Source organism: Thermobia domestica, chromosome 10 (assembly GCF_964235325.1).
Source record: "Thermobia domestica chromosome 10, izTheDome1.hap1.1, whole genome shotgun sequence".
Taxonomy (NCBI): Eukaryota; Metazoa; Arthropoda; class Insecta; order Zygentoma; family Lepismatidae; genus Thermobia; species Thermobia domestica.
The window spans coordinates 133,411,901-133,434,221 of NC_137463.1; the positions used below are offsets into that span (position 1 = coordinate 133,411,901).

Below are 22,321 nucleotides of genomic sequence, written 5' to 3' on the forward strand. Positions count from 1 at the left end.
TAGGTCTTTATTACGTGATCTGGAATAATATACCATAATCGTTTGGGAAAAAAGTCGTTTCACGGTACTGGCAGCTGCCATTTTCCAAGATGGTACCCGAAGCTCCACTCGAATTTCCCATGACTTATAGTATGTTGATTGGACCACTATTCGATACACCTGTACCGATTTTTTTCTCTCTCTCTCTCTCTCTCTCTCTCTCTCTCTCTCTCTCTCTTCCTTTCTCTTTTTCTCTCTGACGATTTTCCGAAGTTTTGTGTGCGAAATAACGAAAAACGACGTTTTATAGCATCAGCGGCGGCCATTTTCCAGTATGAAGGGTCAAGCTCCATTCGGATTTCCCAGGAATTTTAGTATGGTGACTGGACTACTATTCCAAACATTTGTACCGATTTTTATCTCTTTCTGATGATTTTCTGGCGTATTGTATGCGAAATAACGAAATAGGTATTTTTATAGCATCGGCGGCGGCCATTTTCCAATATGGCGGCTGAAGCTCCACTCGGATATCCCGGGATTTTTAGTATGTTGATTGGACCACTTTTCCACACATCTCTGCCAATTTTTGTCTCTTTATGAAGTTTTTGCCATCTTCATTATGTTTGTCTAATTTGCCTACACTATACGGATATTACGCCCCATACCTGAGTAGAAAGTGTTAGACGAAAGAACCACTGTGATACAGCTGTTGATAGTTTTCTCTGGTTCCTGAGTTTTCTGTAGGTAAGTTTTCAGTGGAGTAAATTTTATACTTACTGAAGTTCGTTTGTTCTCATTTTGCATTCTGAATTTCGCAAAATGTCAACGATCATTTTCGTACAAAACAGACAAGAGTTGAAGTGTTCTGCACATTGCTAGAACATGTGATATTCCAAATGGCGAGGATACAAATATGGAATACCATTATGGTGATAAATATGGAATAGTATTCCATAATTGTATCTCTCACGATTTCCTTTTATTTTTCTTTTTATTTTGTATCATACAGATATGCCTTCATCCAGAAAGAAAGACTGTCATTGGAAACAATGGGCAAGCAGCCATTTTCCAAGTCAGAAGTTAGAAAAGAGCATACCTAAAAGATGCCAAATATTATTACGTTCCCTAGGCTTGCAAATAAAAATCCACACATTACACTTCAGGAAACTGCCAAAACAATACTTGAACGCTAAACTGTATTACCTACAGAGTTGGAAAATCCGCTAATTAAAATTAGTGGAATATTTATTACTAATGGAAAAATTATATTACAGCTTGAATATCTTGTCATCATTTCCATCAGAAGATATGCTTCTTCTCTATAAATCGTTCCACCTGACCGGTTCATCATTTGATTTTTCTCATACAAATGGCTACGTTCTATGTCACTCGTTCGATATAGTTCTTATCAACATAAGCCCCTAAGCGGTAAGACTGACGTGAAGAATATGGCAGAAGAGGTCTAAAAATAAATGTCTGATTCGTCCTGAGGAAATAATATTAGTTAGAAATTCTAGAAAGCAGTTAGACAGCAGAGGAAGAAAAACAGAATCAGCTGAAGTTTTAGCATATGCACCATATAAGAATGCTCTTCAGCAGCAGAAGAAAAGAAACCCAACAGAGACCACAAACAAAAAGAAAAAGCAGATCATAAACAATACACGTAAAGTACAAGGGAGAAAGTACAAATGAGCCCACAGCTACCTCAAGATATCGTGAACGAAGTAACAAACGTTAAAAACGACACAGAGAAAGCTCTTCCGTGTGAAGAGTGTGATATCAATTTCGAAGACTCGTCTTTAGACTTTTCTCAGGCAGACGATGAAGTTATCCCAATAGTCCTGATGCAGAATGTCTCTTTTGCGGTGGAAAATTGTCACAAGATAATTATGGAGAGCAATGGATGATGTGTCTTATGTGTGAATTATGGTACCACGTAGAATGTTTTGAACTAGAATGTTGTTATATTTGTGACTTTTGTAAATATATTATTACAAGTATTTTCATATTTAGAGCTATTTACTTAAACAGAAAAACTCGCATGTTATCAGTAAATCATTAATATCTATCTTAGTCTTATTCAAGTGACGATTGTAACTCCTTAGTGCTGTAGTAAACATTCTGTTTTACCTTCTGAAGTCGTCTTTGCTGATGTTTTCAGTTTTGGTGACGAGCAATTAATTAAATAGTAAATAGTATTCCATATTTGTATCCTTTCCTCTCTCGCTCTCTCTATACTATACTATATATATATATATATATATATATATATATATATATATATATATATATATATATAGATGTGTGTGTGTGTGTGTGGTGTTTCAAAACAACACCGACGATGTTTGGCAGGTGATCCTGACATCATAATAAAACAAAAAGTATATACGAGCCTAGGTGCACGAATGCTTCCTTTCAGAGTTATAGGCTGCCGAAAACATGAAAAACTGAATTTTAAATGTCCTTAGTTCCAAAACTATGGGATATACCGTAGTCGGGTCAAGAATCATTTGGGAACTAATACATGCGCTATCCAAAGTATATGTTTCGGAATCTTAAGGTACTCACGTAACAAGTTTTATAGAATGAGTTTGGCTACGGGCATATAATTTGAAGTACTCGACAACTACCTCTACAAAATTTGTTGCGAAAGTATCACAGGATTCTGCAGCTCAGATATCTGGATAGTGCACATGACAGTTCCTAATTGAAGTCTTGACACGACTGGGGTAGGTCTCATAGGTTTGAACCTGTGAACGTTTAAAGTTCATTTTTTTTTCTTTAGTTTTCGGCAGCCTATAGCTCCGAAAGGAAGCATTTGTGCACCCAGGTTAGTCTTTTTGTCTTATCTTAGTGTCAGAAATCACCTCCCAAACTTTGTCGGTGTTGTTTCGAAACACCCGATATATATGGTTGTTCATGGGCTATGTCGTGGGCGTTCAGTAAAGTGTATCGTCAATCAAAAGCATTGGAAAACTCTGGGCTAGTTTATAAATAGAATTATTGTATGAGGAACCGTTGGGAATATGTCGAATAAAAACCACTTTCGGAATCAAGAGTTAATGAAGCCAACTTATTCTTCAAACAACAATTATATTTTAAATTATATCATACAATTCCACAAAATGAAAATTAAAAATAGATTATTCATGCAAACTAAACATTATTTCAATGAAGTTTGTATTTGTTTTTCTTTTCTACATATTTCTAGAAGTGAATTCTACGTATAATAAACTTTAATAATTTTCGAATCAAAAGAAAAGCTTCTCGATATATGTATTATCATCTTGTTACAACATCTACCTAAGGTATAAAGATTTATAAAGATTAACAACACCTGACACACAAATAAGTAAATAATGGTTGAATATTCGTTCTTTATTTAAGAATTTCATCACGATGAGTGTCATCACATGTTCGTTGTTGAGATGCTAATTTAAGTTTCAAACATGTATGCTTGTTCAATTGATTGAATTTATGTGAAAGAGTCAGATCCAAATGTGTTTGGATTAACCTTCATAGAATCATGTTGGCGTGTGCAAACCCAAAATCAAGCTTAAATGCCTTCGCAACGTGAGCTTCGCCTCTGTAGCGAAAGGAAGGAAATTGGAACTTGTATGTTTTTATCGCGTTCAGGTTAGTATGAATCGAGATATTTGACTGTATAAATAAGATGTTTATATTGTTTGGTTTATTTTACATCTGTTAGCTGTATAAGTGTTCAGATCTTTGAAGTTGCCTTAGTCTGACATTTAAAGATAGCTTTCTCGATATAAAGTGTAATTAGAGCTATGGTAATTCCAATGAAGTACAAAATAAAGAGTGGGTACACATGCACGATTGAAAATGCAAAGGCTGAGGTCTTCTTCGGGTCGTATCTCCATGGTTCTTCTTTTCCGACATGATATTGGATCATACCAGATTCACAAAACTTAGTAAAACTAGGGAAAAGAAAATAGGAATATTAGATCAAAATATATTTGTATATAAATTTCAGTTACTTAATGTAGTTTAATAATTATGGATATTAACAAGACAGAAAAGTTACTTTCATATTTCCAATATCGGTGACGATGGATAGCTATATTTTATTTCTATGTTGAACTAATATCAGTGCATTTTTTTTTTTCAATTAATAGTTTGAAATTGATTTCATTTCTACTTCACATCATAAAAGAAGTCTAAAAATAAACCATTCTCCCTTGATTTCAAAGCCAGTTTACACTCTAATTTCAAATGATGTGACAAATAGGGAACATTTTGACTCCTATGTTACACAAGAACACATTCTCCTACTATTTTCACATTCTTTGGATAAAACGGACATATAAACCGTGAATAATATATGGATTTGTGGCAATAATGTGTGATTAAATGAACAACTTTTATGTTAAATTAAATATGAACGGTAAGAGGAAAAACAAGTAATGTTCATGTATGTGCTTTAACGGGTGCTTTAGCCTATCTGTTGATGACTCTTGTTACTATTTGACTATATATGCCATGCATGCGTAGATGTTGAAATGTCAATGTAAAAAGGGCAAAAGATTTGCCTAACCCTATTCATTTGCACGCGGTTTTCAATATTGAAGCGCTGTTTTCTCGAAAATGCACTTTCGTGACATTCCTTCTTTTTTTCCCTCACCCTTCAACTCAGAAATATGCAATCATTAACACAACAATACTTTAAGTATACGGTAAAACTATTTTAAACAAAAGGTTCTAAACAGTGAACAAGCAATTAATTTATATTTTGAAACTTCAACACAGAAAAAATAAAGCAATTTTATCGTAACTTAAATTATGTATCCGTTCCACATAAGAAAATAGGGAACGTAATTTCCGAACAGAATCTTTACATCGTTGTTACTGGTCGAGTAAATAGTTTGTTTTATTATAAAGCAAAATACTATAGAGTAAAAAACAAACGGCACTGTATATCCAACAACCGTAAAGTGGTTTCAATTTCCATCTGATAAATTTTATTATGAACCGTAGAGAAAGACTGGAAAAGCTTTCATGAAAACTTTATATGAATCGACAATAGACGATATCGCCGCCACCTCTTCTATATTTATGGTTTCATTCACACTCTGAACAAAAATAAGAAATACTAAAAATATTTATGAACCTATGTATTGAAGTTTTCCAGAGAAAAAGAATTATTAAGACAGTTGAAGTAGGAGCACATTCATCATGTCTCTATTGAAAAGCAATCACCAAATTATAGAAGGTCGTTTGAGGTCCATGTTACAGAATTTGGTGTTCTTACCAGCTTAAGAAATACCGCAACGCCACCAGCAATTGTGCACAGTGGAGTGCGCAAGCGGGCTTCCCGAGTTTTAATCCCTCTCTCAAGGGGATGTTGTTAAAAATTAGGATTTACCATATTAAACTACATGAAAAATATCCTGAAATGATTAGAGCTAGGAAGATTGAATTCTTCGGGATGAAATCCGGCATACACCGTTCAGTTAAATATTAACTTACATAAATATATAAAAAAAACAAAATAAAAAATATTTTAATTCCAATCCGTATAGTAACTCTACAAACTACTAGATTGAAAGATATGTGGTAGATACAAGTTGTTTGTAATGATAGAGGAGTGTAAAGTAAGAACAATAATCTGCACGCACAACATTCAATAAATTGTGTATTGAAGGATGTTTCGATAGAAACATTACGACAAATTATAAAGAATATTTACTGCCGAATTTTTTGCTTTGTATGAAATGTGAAGTCACTCACATAACAACATAAGAAACACATTGCGCACGACGAACTAATTCACAAATCAGCTATCTGCATTAATCACTCCTCTACATGCTATTAGAGTTCTGTCGTGTCTACATGCTTAACGTATAAGTCTTCGGTATGAACGATTCCGGCTACCATTTCCTGTGTAAGGTCGTGAAATTAGGATTCCACGTTAAAATTTTGGACCACGTCTCATAGATTTGGTGCTGAAAACGAAGCTAAACTTCCAACCAACCAAACATTTATATACTATTGGAGATTAAGAATTTTAAAAGTTAGGACTTTAAACCTGCATTCCTTTTATCATTGCGCCTGACTTTCTGTAATCACTATGTGTAATTTATCTTTCGGGTGAAGATATTTTCAGACTAAATTAAGTATGTATATTATTCAAACAACATTTCTATACTTATTTCAGTAGTAGAAATAAAGCTTTAATATTTTGACACTTGTTTGGTGTTCCTGAAGGAAAGATAAACCAAACTTTATTTCTGTTTTCTTACTTCACAATAAAGATGAACAATAAAATATATCATAAGATACATATTTAAGTCTGCTTGATAAAATTTTAATTCTCTTAAACCATCTGAGAAGCAGCTTTCATGAAAGACCATAAAATGTTGAACCCCAAGTTCTCCCTCAGGCGTTGAAGTTTGCAAAATTCTGACTTATGAATACCCTAGAGTTCATGAAATAGTACTAAATTTTAATTTTCTACTTACAGTGGTTTGAAAGATCTGATGGAAGGTGTAGAGAAGAAAGCTTTTCTACTTCTCTGTTAACAATTAGTAGTCCAAGTAACAATATACACTGCTCCAGAAAACTTAAGCCACACGAGAGAACGTGGAGTAAGTGAAGGGTGGGGCCCATTAAATACTGATAGGAGACATTCACATTCAAATAAACGCACAGGCAAGGCAAGGGCCCACTATGGCGAGTGCGTAGCACCGTTGCAAACACGGTGAACAGATTTTGTCACGAACCGTACATGGCAGCCCGGCTGTGTCTGAGCAGTGATTTGGTAGTTCCTTTGGCGGGATATCAAGCGTAGACACCTTGCAATGACTAGGAGACGAATAGGACACTGTGGGCGAATAGTTGGGCGATTGGAGTTAAGCCGATCTCAAATGGACGTGTGGCAGCAATTCAATGTGAACAAAGGTGTTGTGTCAAGGCTGTGGAGTCGCTTCCAAAATGGACATACAGTCAGCAATTAGACGTCATGGATTAGGTCGTCCGAGGAAGATATCGGCAGCTGATAATCGGTTTCTGACATTTGCTGCGAAACGTGACCGTCAAACGTCATGCTCTCCATTGGCAAGTGATTTGTTTCAGGCCACGGAAGAACGTGTTAGACGTGAAACTGTTCGTCGTCGGCTCAATACAGCAGGACTGGATGCCAGAAGGCCTATGCTGTGTGTGCCATTGAAACGGGAGAACAAACGTTCGCTTTACTCATGGTGTCAGGAACATGTCGCCAACATGGGATACAGTGGGCGCGCGTTGTTCTTCAATTAATGTCGATACAGAGTGTCGTCTTATTCTGGTCTGACATTTGTGTAGAGAGAACCAGCAACACGCTATCACAGAAACTTCATTGCTGAACGGCCGTCTTTTGGCGGTGATTCCGTTATGGTGTGGGGTGTGACCACGCTGGATGTGATAACAGACCTCCATATTGTGGAACATTGCACTTTGACGGCACACTGGTATCGGGATTAAATTCTCCATACACATGTGCGTTATTTCTACGGAGCATTTGGTCTGGACTTCCTTTTTATGGATGACAATACCTGACCACACCGTGCACATCTGGTGTCCCACCATCTGGAAAGCGAAGGCATTATAAGCATTTCATGGCCTGTATACTCGATGGACTTGTATCTCATCGAGCATGTGTGAAATGCTCTTGGCGACGAATAGTGCAGCTCAATTTCCTATCCCGCACTCTTTCTAAACTGCGAACAGCTCTCCTCGAGCAGTGGCGCCATCTGCCATAAAATTTGATCAAAACTCTGATTTGCAGCATGGAGACTAGATATCGTGCCTGTGTATCTGTTCGTTGTGCTCAAACGCCATATTGACTGGCTATGCACTCGTACAGTCCGGTTTTACATGTCGAGATATCGTGAATCTGAACTTTGTAGCCACCCTATGCATCGTAACTGTATTGTTGTTCTTCATTTGTGTTTATTGTGCATCTGTGCCGTCTTTCTGTTGATTATATTTGGTGCAGTGATCTCATCGTTTTATTTTCTGCTATTTTCTTCGAGTTGCTTAAGTTTTGCGGAGCAGTGTATAATTACTCTCATAAAAGCACCTCGAATAAATAAATGTGCTGCAAATAAGTTTAATTTCTGAGTACGATTTGCAAGGTATTCAAAAAGAACATTTTCTCCTTCAATGTGACATGTCTACCAGATTTTAGAACCAGATCTACTTTTATTGCGGTCGAGGAAAACCGGAAAGAACCTCCAAAAGAGGGGAAATCAGAAACTGCGAATGAGAGACAAAATAATGTGTATATATAGGAATTTTTATTCTCCGCCAACTCTCAATTAGGATACGAGTGCTCCAATGGGCATAAATGATATATTTGGTAAATCTGTGGTCTATTTTGTGAATTAAGATTTTTGTTCTCTGTCTCTATATCATTTAGGGAATGATCTACTAGTATTTAAAAATAACTCTATGAATACAGCAATTTCTTCAAAAAGTTCCTTGGGTTTTAATCAAAGGCGCCAAAGCTACATAGAGTAACGGACTTCGAGCCCGAATAATTAGGAGTTTCAATTTCCATAGTCCTGTCTTATCCACAGTTCAAACGTTTCAAGAAAGTGTTCACAAATTCAGGTTTCTACTTCCCGATCTTTTGAATTACGAGAAAAGAGTTAAACTACTTCCTCAAGTGTAAAAGTTCGCAAATTCAGGAGTCTACGGTTTATGGACGTTTATACGAAATTTCAAGTTCCCAGCAGTTTCAGAGATTTGCTGATTAGCAATTCAACAGGTCCTATATTTTATATATGATCATTTTGAGGTGTTTCTAATAAAACAGGAGATTTAAAAAATGCCATAGGATAATACAACCATTTATCTATTTAATGTAAACACATGGAGCTGAAAACACGTAAGATATCTAAGCTAGGAATGGTCAAACGACGACCGCAGCACTGAATTGTTGGTAGTGTTGTGTTATGTATTACGTGAGAAGCAATAGACAGTCAGTACAATCAACTAAGCAGGCAGTGAGAGTGTAAAAGGGTGATCTCTGTGATTTCCAAAGAGGACAAATTGGGTGCGCTCGGGTATTTGATGGAAGCATGACGAAAGTAACAAGAATGTTGGATGTGCCTGGAGAGACAGCGTCAACGATAATGAGGGTCTAATAGCCATAAGCAAAAATCCCATCGGCCCAAATGTATAGTAGTCAGAAGAAAACCCCAGTGACAGATCGTGCCGAGTATTAAAACACATTGGGACTCGGAACTGTCGTGCGGCTGCGGTGTAAGTTGTGGAGGAGCTATAGCAGTGCCTCCCACAGCTTATGTGAACAATTACAGTTCACGCCGAGATACATTATATGGACAAACGAGATTGGATTGTACGAGCGAAACGGCTAATAAGGGACTATCACGCTTTAGCACAATCTCTGTGAACATCCAACATGAACTGCTGATAACTGGAAACGTGTGATATAGTCGGATGAGTCATTGTTCGTATAATTTCAAACAAGAACCTGTCTGTGTGCGGTGGATGCCCAAAGAAGCGTATGATTTCCAGTGTCTCTTCAGAACTGTGAGACATGGCGGTGGCTCTGATGCTATGGACCGTCATTTTCTGGTTTTCTGTAAGCCCTATGCTGATGCTTACTTTTTAAGTTATTGGCGTAATTATGCCGCCAGTTTAGAAGACAATATACAATCTATTGTCTGCATGTAGCTTCGGGGCAATAACGCCATTATGCCTATTCACACAACTGAAGCTGTTGGGCTGTACTTTCAAGAATCGAGATGAGTTCGAAAATTTCCTCGTCCCGCCGATTTCCGGACCTTAATATAATTGAATCGCTGTGACCCGTTTTGGAGACATGAATTCAGGTTAATTTTCGATTCAATTTTCTCTCATAGAACTGAGTGACGCACTACAGGCGAAATGCACTAATTCCCACTTACGACCTCAATGGTTCCATTGCACGTCGCGTCAATGTTCAGCGCCATATTAATTTCGTATGTTGAACTTTTCAGGTGTTTGTTTCAAATTGATAAGTATCTGCTTACCGGCAAAAGCCTAGTTTTTGAGAAGAAAGAGCAAACATGTGACATACCTTTAACCAGCTTCTCTGCATCTCAGACCACTTGGAATAATAATCACGAGATAATGATTAGGTGAATTTAGATCACACGACATGTAAATATTAACTTGCTTCTCATTACAGCCGCAGTGGACAATTGAGGAGTTGTGTGTAGTTTGCGTTTTTTGTTGGTTATGTTGTCGCACATAAGTAAGTAAGTAATAGTCGTGTTGCAATTGTGCTTTTGCGTTCAAATGCTGAATCATGTCATCCGTTTCTACAATTGAAATATACGCTCTCATAGTGTTTGTTTATGAGTAATGCAATGAGAGTATAAAAGTCATGGAGAAGTATTAACGCTCGTATATCTACGAACACCCGCGTGTTGAGAGTTGTGTTATAGTCCTGCAAGACAATATCATCATCATTATAGGCATTCTGTCATCATTGGCAGGTTACTCGACGAAACTCAAAAACTTCCTTACTTCAAGGTATTCAGCGGACCTTTCCACGTATGACTTTTCTATTTTGATACCGTCCACCAAGTGTAACCTCCTTCGCCCCCTCCCTCATTTTCCTGCTACCATACCCTGTAGCACGTTCCTTATGACATAGTTCTTTCTCAGCGAATGCACTAACTAATGTATTTTCCTCTTTTCAGTGGTATCTAAAATTGTTTCATTTCTTCCCTACTATTTCTTACAACTTCTCATTTGTTTAACGCTCGACCAAGCTAGTTATTTCCATTCATCACACCCACATTTGTAAACCTTTCAGTTGTTTTTCATCACTTTTGTGTAATGTCCATGTTTCTGTCCCAATGTGGAGAACATTAATTGAACAAGAAGAATTTCATTTTCATCGAATAGAAAGCCTCCATGATGATGACGAAGAAAAACAAATGAAATTTTGCACATGGATGGTGAAGGAAAGACTAAATTTCTTACGTCATCAATTTCTTACATCTTACTGATAAGACCACATTTAAAGAAGCAGTTGCATTAACACCCACAATTGTCATACGAAAAATCAGCACACGATTATTCCAACGCAGATCCAGCGACGATTTTGAGTAAAGGTGTGCTGTGTTATTGATAATGATATGGTAATTGCAGCAACCATCTACAAAATAAATTCAATGGAAACATTCCTTCCCCTTCCTTAAGACACTACAACCTTCTTTACATGACTTTGGCAATACACATACATGCCATTGGAGGTTATCTGACGCATTTGACCAGGTTATCTTAAGAAAAGTTTTTCATTTCTTAATTGGACTACCTTGGCCGCTTTATTCTTGGTAATAGTCACGTACGATGGTCTCCCAGATCAACATATTTAATCCCCATTGATTTCAGCATTCCTGCCAGGCTGCAACACGTAAGAAAATAAGCAAACAAGTAATTCGTTGACTTTTAGTCATGCACACACTCTTCATCACCATGTAGAAACGTACGTTTGGGTCATCAAGGGAGTTTTGAGAGCCTCTTGTAGGGAGAAATGCAAACTTATCATCCAATAGTTTCTGAGAAGTGGAAATGCTGCTCATAGATGCGCTACATGTTTATTCTTTTCCTCCAAAACTAGGTTTTCCTAAATAATAATTCGTTCACATTACATTTTTATGTATTACAATGTAAAAACAGCTCCTAAAATCTTTGTATTTACACCAGAAAAGAGAGGAAAAAGAATGATAAAGAAAAATATTAATATCAGATCCAGTAATTTGTACTCTAAATAAATTGACTACTATTTATAATTCTGAAAAATTGTGAATGTAGACTACGGTAATATTTCTGAAACTGTAATCTTAAATAATACTTACTACTGATTTAAGAAAGGTTTCAACTCGTAGCCTTTTCTGATGGGAAAAGCTGCTGAGGAATAAATATATCCGGGTTTCAACATAGTTGTCTCGCAATTGCAGTCCCTTTCTATGATAGATCTCCATTGACTTGGCCACAAACCAACAACGTTTTCTTTACATAACATCTCAAACATTGTTCTGTGTTCGTGATACAAGTTTCCTTGTTGAATCTTCAAAAGTTTGTTCCATGTCTCTCGCAAAATTCCACCCTTGGCAGCCTATAATAAATTTTTTTTCCGTTAGCTTGGTAATTTGTAAGGTACGGAAAAATTGAGAATTTTAGTGAACAACTACAAATGAAAAGTTTTGTACTGAAAACGTGAGTCTACTTTGAATTACAGAATATTTTGAACGTATTTCCAACCATGGATAAAAAGTATCAGTGTAAATAAAATTTGTCAACCTTCTTACTGACGATAAAATCGCTACTTCCAGCTATCATAGAAATATATCTAAAAGATCGATTTGAATTCTAAGCAATAAGAATGAATCAAGGAAACAAGTTCTTAGTTTAATCAAATTCAATAAATTTTCATGGAAGTAAAGTGAAACATATGAACCCAAATTCACATGTAAATCCATTTTTGTTCTACAATAAATGCCGAGTAATAAGAATCTATCTCTTTCTCTTTTCAATTGAAATAGAGCAAATATTACTACACACAGTTGACGGGAAACTAATGAAATTTAATAAGTTTCTAATAACTCATCAGCAATTTTTATATGCCGAATTACACAGAACAGTTCTAGTGGTTTTTTTAATGAATTAGATAATTGATTTTGTAACGTCATTCATTAGTGTAACTGTACAAAAATGAAATGAAATCTTTCATCTTTAAATTTTACGTCGTACGATTATGCCGACTAGGCTAAATGAGACGGTGATGATGAGAAGTGAAAGGAATGGTGGAATGAAGAAAGTGGGATGATGTACTTGTAAAATACGATTATTAATATTGTGTAGAATTCTCGTGGAAAACACAAATCTGCAAACCTTAATTTGAGTGTATTGTCTTCATGAAGAACTTCAACTTAGAAGTCAAAACATCGGAAAATTTTAAATTTAAATTTAAAACACTAATTCTATTTCATATTTTATTAACAATAATTACTTATTAATTTAATTAACATTTGTTGAAATATAGGATAAAATCAAAGTGTGACTTCTTGTGCAATCGAACTATGAACAATAACGAATTAGTGTTAACTTCTGCTATGAATGAACGTTTTAGAATTAACTAAGTAGCCTCGCAAAGTGGCCAATGTATCGGGCAGTTCAGCAGAACGTTCGAAGCGTTTCTTCATCAACTGCACCTGTAAGCCTTTGTAGCATGCTCTTTTGAACCAGTGTGCAGTTCCTGATTCCTGGTAACTCATCCCAAGTTTCTCGTACAGGGTTGGCCACAGGCCAGTAAAAGTAAATATAGGATAATCGGAGAGGTAATATCACATACCGACCGAAAGAGTAGGAAAATGTAATCAATGGCTTATCTGCATGTTACAAAAGATGCTGATATGGCCCCAACTTCTGCGCACTTTTCAATGTATTGGCTGACAGTGCGTTTAGCCCTTCACAGGTGACGCTTTGGATGGTGGGGATAATGTTTTGCTGCTGTTCAGATAGCCTATGATATAGGCCAGGATTTGATACACCTTTTTTCTGGACTTCCAGAAATAAAGATCACAGGAAGACAAATTCCTTGCTTACTGTGTGATCTTCTGTATACTGTTCATGAACCAACATTAAGGTTTCGTCTGAAGTTCGGCACGTACCGGTAGCTCCATTTTTCTGAGATTGGAAGTATAGTCTTCCTTGAGGTGTCAATTCGTAATAAACCTTTTGAAGAAGCCACGATAAGCTGTACAATTCACTGTAAACTCAAGTACACCAGATGTAGTACAAGTTTCCTGAAGCTGTGGGTACATAGCAGTGAGGGCCTCTTCGCATCATTCGTACATATTTTTCGACTATCATAATTCGCTGCTGCACTGAAAATGCGATCTTCTCGACCGACTTATTTACAAAAGCCGGTACGGAATTCCAGCTAAACACTGCACATTAGGCGGCACACCGACATCAGCCAGAATTATTCAGAAAATTATACACAATTATTTGCTTGTATCTAGTATTACATGGTGAGCTATTTTTATGTAAGACACATTTCATTAGCTCATACGAAAGGTTCTATGTGGTTTGAGGTAATGAGGGTAGTTCATTTCTTATTATTCTTTTAAATTTCGACTACATTTCCTTGATTTTCTTCAGGCCAGTTGTTCTAAGAGGAGAATCTATAAAGGTCACAATTTGCTTCGCCTGAAGCCTCCCTTTGAACTAATCCAGACATGTAGATCAAAGATCTCTCATGTTGGAAGTGGGTTGTTTATCGAAATAGAAGTTGTGTACAGCTGACCACAGTTCTTACTAAAAGATATGTTAATACTGTGCAGCTGTAAATTTCCCGCCTATCTGATTAAATGCTTAAAGTTTATGGCAGTATATAAGGGCATGGGAGAAAGTTAATACTGGAACGTGTCATCACTGTGTCAAGGTCACATTGAGCAGTGTGAGTCAGTCTTGGGTATCAAATTTTCATAGATAGTATGCTTCGTACTGAGCAAGCAGATGTGACCAGTATGTGGCTCAAAATAGAAGAGACCATTGCATTACAAGGACATACGTATTACCTTCTTGGATAACTGCCTATGGTGAAAGGTTCAAGCATTTTCAGAAAGAGAACTTTTCACGTCACACGACCTATACCATCATAAAACGATTCCAAAATGGTCTCTTGGTTGAAGACTTGCAAACGCATCCAAAGTGGCAAGTGGAATCTAAAAAAAACACTTGCAGAAACCCGTGTTGGAACCAGTGGTCAGAGACTGGCCGGCAAATTTCATGTCTCTAAAAGAATAATTTCTCATTTTCTTCTATTGTCAACATTAATTGAGATTTTCTGAACCAGGTATTTGATGTCTTCTTTCCATTTTGAACATCCTTACCTTGTAGCTGTCTCCGTGAGTGTATCACGTAGCGCTGTGCATATTGGTTGGTAATCGTTCCCTTTACCAGTTAGTCATAACGAAACAAGAAAATAACTATAACAGAGCATTGAGCTTTTTTATATTTTTTAAATTCAGAGCTGACAACAATGGAAATAATGCTTCTCAAAATAATTGCGTTTCCGAGAGGTACAAGGTGCACCATTAATCTTTATACACCATTGTGAATTTTAAACCAATAAACAAAAAATGCTAAAATTTTGTACATTGCAAATATCGACAGTGGGATATTTTTTGGGATTTTCCATTATACTATAAGCTAAACAGTAAACAATAACTCAACAAATGGCACTACGTCAAGTTATTACACATTTCCAATTTACATGTTAAAAGAACAACCACAAATTTACATTTATTATTCAATGTTACAAACTAAGGACGCTACCGTATCACAAGAATCCAAATTTTCATGGATTTTACATCAGTAATAAGTCAAGTGAAAGAGAGGAGAATTTACGTTAGAAGTACTTTAGCGTCAAACACTATGATCATGATTTCAACTAAATAGCAACAAAGTTATAAGGGATTGAAAATTTGACGTTTTTCAAGTCTTTATTTCAAAAAATTGTTTCGATAATATATCGTCTAAATGTATAGATGTTTTTCAAGAGAAGTGAAGTCACAATGCCGTTTACAGCAATTTAATATACAAACCGTTCTGGAGATATAGTAGATAATGTGAAAATTTGCGATATTTTTTTAAAATTATGTAGCTATATTTAATTACGCTTACCAAAATTATTGTTCTAATGCTACAGCAGAAAAATTACATTTAAAAAAAATCTTACAAACATGTCATTTTAAGCAATATATCAAATTTTACCATTATCATTATCTCCCGGGTGGTTTGAGATATCAAATTGTTATGAATGGTATTACTTTCTTTGTGTCTATTGAGAACCATCCACGTCACTGGATGTCATACTTATCTAAAAACTTTTGAGAAACTAAATCCTTTGAAAATATTCATTTTTAATTCCTTGGAACTTTGTTCGAACTTATTCGAAGTACGTCATATGATAACCGTAGTGCTGGATTTTAAAGTAGTATGGATGTGTATTATCCCGTCTGTCTCACTTGCTTTATTAGTGTTTTACAATAATTCAAAATTTGGTTCATATTAGATGCTTTTGATGCTGTGTTGTCCTTAGTTTACAACATTTGCAAAATGAGTATGGATGAAGTGTCACTTCAAGAAATACAACTGTATGCAGGGTTGTCTAATACTGTTAACTTTGTGATATCACGGATTATGTCAAACTATGTCTCCCTATCGATATATGAACGGTACAATATTTCAGAGTTTCTTGTTTAATAATTTAAGTTGCTGACTATTAACTTATCTTTGTAGAGTTGGTAGTTAGCGCGTGTTCGCTAGGTGGTTTACATTTTCCATGATCATCAGTTCAAATCCCATAGCCCAGAGTAACTGTTTTTATTAATGAAAACTTTGTCATTTCGTTAAACAACAATGATTTGTTATAATAATATTGCTTAGTATTATCCTCTTCATTCTAGCTTATTTGAATATTTCCAACTATTGTAATTTAGAATGATGTCTTTTAAGAAAATTAGAAGTCAGGAATTTTATAAAAAGAGGAAACTTTATTACTGATCATTGTCATAACCGGAAAGGGAAATAAACATATTTGAAATGTTAATTAAGATATGACTAAACTTTAATGAAATATTACTAAAATGAAACGTTTAATTCGAATAGTCTCTGCAAGTGATATACAGAAATTAGACAGAAATAATAAGCGTAAACTATTAGTTACCGATTAAAAGTATAGTAGGTATAGTTCTCAACCCAAGTAGAAAATTCACTCTCTGCGTCATGAATATGAGAAAATTCACTCTTCAAACATTTTACTAAAAGAATTGCAGAAGAGCAATTTGATAACATTTACCGAGAGAACGTAGTTAGCGTTTATGCTTCATAATTGTTAGCCCCCAGGTTCGAATTTCGGTACCAAGCATCCTGACTATTAATTTTGTAGTACCTCCAGGTGAATACCCGGTTACCTTTAATACATAAGCTTTCGGAAACTTTCTTTAAAAATTAGTTCTTTTGTTTATAATTTTTCAGTGTAAAAGGGCCTTTTACTACATCAGAAAGTTTTAGTAAATAAGTAAATAAAATACATATTATGTATGATACAAAGAAGCTGATTGGGTGTGAAACTGAAATTTTAGAATACTATTACAAGTCGTTATACAGCTAATGAAGACAGTAGTTAGAAATTATTTATTATATATAAACTGTTCGAAATAAATGGGAATACAACATTGAATCCTCAGATAAATTAATAATTTCTATTGATTTCATCGTCTCAATCATAAGCTATTATGTTTCTACATCACCTTTACGACCATGTGCAAGTATCTAATCTAGTTGGTGCAGTTCTCATTATTTCAATGAAATAACTATGGTTGAGAAGCATTAGAAACGCTTAATCAACGTTCGATAGGGTTTACGAGTTTTGTTGAGAAAAGTCACACACACAAATCAGCGTCTCATCGAATAGTTGAAGTTATCTCTTAAGTGCTTCAATAATAGTAATAATGATAATAATATCTAACATACAGTAACACAAAGTGTACACGACAATGAGTATTATTCGAACATGTCAGATATTGTATGGATATATTCACTATTATATAACCGTAAAAATTTGAGTCCCTAGTTTACTAACTAATTCTGTGGTCTACGGAACCCGGAGGTTCAATGCAGTGTTCATAAAAACTTTCCATTGACTTTTGTCCTTAGAAAACTGGATCCAATTTCTACTTTGTATTCATATTTCTGCAAGATTCATCTTAATATTGTCCTCTACGCCTAGGTCTTCCTAGTGGTCGTGTACTGAGTGGATTACCAATTAGAAGTTGGACAGTGTTCCTACTTTCTAACATTCTGGATACATGACCTGCCACCTTAGCCTCCTAGCCTTAGTAACCCTAACAATGTTTGATAAACGCTGAAAATTAGGCAGTTCCTTGTTATGAAGTTTCCGCCATTCCTAATTCCCGTTCCACTTGGATCCGAATATTCGTCTCAGGATTATATTCTGAAATACTTTCAGTCTGTGTTCTTCCATCTGACTAAGAGACAATATTTCGCAACCATTTAGAACAATAGGCATGGTTATCGTTTTATATACTTTAAACTTCACATTTCTCAACAGAATTCGCAACTACAAAAAAATTTGAACTGAATAATAACACAAACTTCCTGCTTTCGGTAGACATTACTTTCTTTGTGAATTGGGTTTTGGACTGGTAGTATTGATCTTAGATTTTTGAAGGTATCCACTTTGTTCATAGTTTTATTTGATATTTTGACACGTCCAAAATTTGCAGTATTCCATTTATTTAGTTTCCTCTGTAACTACTTCTAAACTCATGTTTCTACAAGCGTTTGATAAGACCTCTGCAATTCATTCTATTGTTCTCCTATCATCTCCTGTCAGATTTATATCACCAGGAAACAACGAATATACTTCCGTTATTATGCAGATTCCAGCTACTCTACCCCACAAGACCAAGGACAATTTTTGAGTGATCATTTCACCAAAAGGAGTCATCCGACCATCCATCAACAAAGTTAATGGTTCAGTAATCGCAGCGTACATATACATTAAGATATGTCTCCCGAAGTTATTTCAATTCATTAACATACATCATCATGGTGATAAATATGCATTTTTGCCAGATCTCCCAACCAGCCATTATAACAGGAAAACAACTGACTGGTTGACGCCATACTCAGCACGATTCGTACCACGGAACACCAATCCACTAAGTGTCCCAGAGGCACGCTCTATAGACCAGGTCTGGTCTCTAAGGGCTGCGGACGGCTATGATGGTGAGGTAGGAAGCCAAAACTACACCGTAACACGTCCATTGCATCAAGACCAAGATATCGGATTTCGACTTTGTCCCGTCCAAATCATGCTGAGTGAGAATACGCCACAAATTACGACAAACTGAACACAGTGGACCTCATGCAGCATTGTTACAAGTAAGATGATTTGTCAACAATGTCTCCATCATTGCGTTATTATTTGCAACGAATAAACATATTTGCCTGGTAGTAGCGTATTTTTTGTGTGTGTTTACTTTTGCCCACGCCCTTAAATTCTCATGTCGACAGAGATAATCTACCAAAAATATCCTGTTGGAAACGTATTGTGCGCCGTGTTGTTTTCATTTTAGGCAATTTTCATTAACGGGAAAATTATTTGCGGAAGAAGATATCCACTCGTCACTGAAGATAACGTCTCTCTTCTCGCGATTCCCGTTTCCTTGAGCAAATTCGAATAGTCATTTAATATGGGAAGTCAACAGAAACACTATTAGTTTCGTCCTTATTCCAAAGAGATACTCTACCATTGGTCTCCTTCTAGAGTTTACCATGACATAAAATCATGCTGCTTGCTTCAATTTTCAAGGAGTAAGGAATGGCCTCCGTTTGACAATCCTCACAAGCTTGTGGTCCTGCTCAGGACTAGTAACACATTCTTTCCTACTTCTAGGGCAGAGCACTAATGTATTTTGTCTTTCAAAACTATTATTCTCAGAACTGAGCGGTTTCTTGAGAATACATCGTCTTACTTAGCGCTTTATGCTAGTGCTATCTTCCATTAAAACCAAAACTGTGTCTTCAGCACTCCTGTTCATCGCCATTAACCCTGCCATAGCAAGTTCCAAGCCCAAGAGGGATTGCTCAATAAATGAGCGCTGGCCACCTTGTCAAACGTTCCATGTTTGAACATTACGGTGCGGCTTGAGATAATTAAATTATCGCCTTTCTATGCTAGTCTGTTTCTCATAAGCGTGAATGGGGCGGAGAACATAGGTGGAGATGGTGATGGGATTCCTTACTGGGCCATGCGATGAATCAGAAGAAGCTGGCAACCCTACTAAAAGGGTTAATGACATGAGCTAATGCGCCCAGGTATGTGCATGGTACCTTACTCAGTTAATTGTGAGACAGGCTACCGTGCTGTTTATACCGGGGGAAAGCGATCGGTGCGTCCAAAAAGGGAATATCTGAATGACGTATATGAACTAGATCACTCATTGGTACCGGTAATGTAAGGTGTACCCCTTGGATAAAATCATAACCTCATACCTGTCGTCTCTACCGGCGAAAGGAAGCCTCTCGGATACCTCTAAAATCGAGGAGTAGTACGTACCCTTAGGTCCAGGATGTGGAGATTGGGTTCTAAGCGGTATCTCTTGCCACTTATCGAATGATAAGTAGGTAGACAGGACCAGAATTTGGGTTCTAACGGATATCTCGGGGTTCTTGGTTTAAATTGGCCTCTGCCGGGATGCTGTCATATAATGGTATTCGGTAATTTAGGGGTATGTTCTGCAAGAGGGGTGTGAGATTGTCTTATAGCTTTAGGTGCCGTCACTGCATCTGATGGTAGGTTCACACTCGTTAGGCAGCCGGTCTAGGTTGTAAGGATTGAGTTGTAAGTATTCTGATATCATTACAAATGTCTGCCAATGTGGGGCTTGAGCAACAAAGAATCGGTCGTAAAGGATGAGGCTGGTTTTGAACAAACGTCACCCCAGATGGTAAACAGAATGAGTGCAGATAAAACACTCGTCTAATTCTGTCTTCCGTCATTATAACGATATAATAACATTTTGTATGTATTGCCTGGTTTCTTTTGCTGTAATGTGAAAGTTTAGAGGTGATTAAGTGCCAATACAAGGATATAAAACTCTGATAATCATTTGGTCGTTAGTTTTAATTAATATAATGCTTTGTTGTCTTTACATGTTAGTTGTTTATATATGAAAGATTCATTCCATTTATCAATGAACAAACTATTAGCAGACTAAACACAGATAAGTATAGTATATTTTCTTTTCCCTTTACCTCCATCCGTCTGTGTATTTTTCTGTGAATGTTATATAAAGATGAAAGCAATTTTAGTTACAGGACTGTACGTAATATTTGTCCTGCAATGGTTTTAGCTATTTGTATTTTTAGATCATGGTATTCTTAAGTTTGGAAACTCACTAAAAAAATAAAACCTACAGTCATTATTTCGGAAATTTGATACCTGGAACACAGACAAAAATTTGTTTAAAATATGTAGACATATCGGTTTAAAAACGTACCATCATGGCTTCTTGTACGAATCCATTTTTAAGTATAAGTAATTTGTAACTTCTTGTTTCCAGTAATTCTTCTAAGGAGTTGAATGGCAATGAAACTCTCTTTGTAGTTAGACGGCACATTAAAATATTTTTGTATGAAGAGCATATAATAAGGCAGAATAATAATGTGAAGAAATAAAGAATTCTTCCAGACATTGTAAAAGAAACGGACTTCGTACCTGAAACATTAAATGATTAATATTTATTATCAGAACTACAAACAGAACAGGAAAACCAATTAACAACATGCATTTACATGTGTTTTCTATAAGAAAAGTAGTTGAGAATGTAACATAACGGTTCATTGCTATATGTTGTTATGTACGCTACCACGAACAATTTTCCCAATTAATTCCATGGCTTAACGAAATTAAAAGTTCATCACCATAGTTCATCAACGTCGTCATTTGATCCTATCAGCTTGGATTGTAATTATACGTCTCCCTAATATACTGTTTGATATTATCCTTCCACTTTCTTCTTGGCCTAATCAAAGGTCTCTCTCGTACAACGCTCCTAATTAGATTAGAACTCTATGAAGTTTCCATGCGCACAACGCACCCCACGTCCTTAAATACCTTCACTTCATATCCATATGGTCTTCAGCGATGCGTAGCTATTATGAAGTTATGCACTGTCTATCATTGTTTTATCTGTGCTTCACCGTCAAATATCGCCTTTATAGAATATGACTGGCATGTTCTGTTTTCATATATTTTTTTAGTTTTAATTTATTTCATAATAGTTGGAATCTAGATTTCCGGGCGGTGCTAAGGATGCACAGGTTGGAAATCTATGGGTTTACGGGCCAACCACCTAAATCTATGGTATTAGACTTTAAATTGCCAATAATTACGTACGTTACTAATTATAACTTATAACACATATTGAAGTTACTCGTCACAGAACTTAAATTTTTATTTGTAACAAACGGCAGAGCTTAATTTCTGTTGTGACTGTATTACGCGCAGCATCAACACTTGATTTAATGATTTGACAGAGATGGAGTAGTGTTACAAAGGGTCAGGGAAACGGAGATGCTGCGAATGAAATCTCTTCGTACTCAAGTGGAAAGTTATGCAGTTCCTCCAGTGTAATATAAGCTGATCCAGTTGACTAGAATATACCTTCAGAGCTTCTGTTTTTGAACTCCATCGTGTTTCTTTGTTGCGTCTCAAACC

The 22,321-nt window shown here is 36.1% G+C and overlaps 1 protein-coding gene across 1 annotated transcript; it reads right to left on the reverse strand.

Moving 5' to 3' along the window:
* Window positions 1-3,247: 3,247 nt before the first annotated feature.
* LOC145662088 (uncharacterized) lies at window positions 3,248-21,311 on the reverse strand. The gene is made up of 3 exons (XM_081727426.1): window positions 21,102-21,311; window positions 11,859-12,118; window positions 3,248-3,920 (listed from the first exon to the last, which is right to left on the reverse strand). The coding sequence occupies exons 1-3, from the start codon at window positions 21,294-21,296 to the stop codon at window positions 3,701-3,703; spliced, it is 675 nt and encodes a 224-aa protein (XP_081583552.1). The 5' UTR covers window positions 21,297-21,311; the 3' UTR covers window positions 3,248-3,700.
* Window positions 21,312-22,321: the final 1,010 nt, after the last annotated feature.

Excerpts from the sequence above, each read along its gene's own strand:
- LOC145662088 (XM_081727426.1), bottom strand. The coding sequence starts at position 21,296 with ATGTCTGGAAGAATTCTTTATTTCTTCACATTATTATTCTGCCTTATT. Across the intron at positions 12,119-21,101 it reads TCGTACAAGAAGCCATGATG|GCTGCCAAGGGTGGAATTTT; the intron begins GTACGTTTTTAA and ends AATTTATTATAG. Across the intron at positions 3,921-11,858 it reads AAACCTTTCTTAAATCAGTA|TTTTACTAAGTTTTGTGAAT; the intron begins GTAAGTATTATT and ends TCTTTTCCCTAG.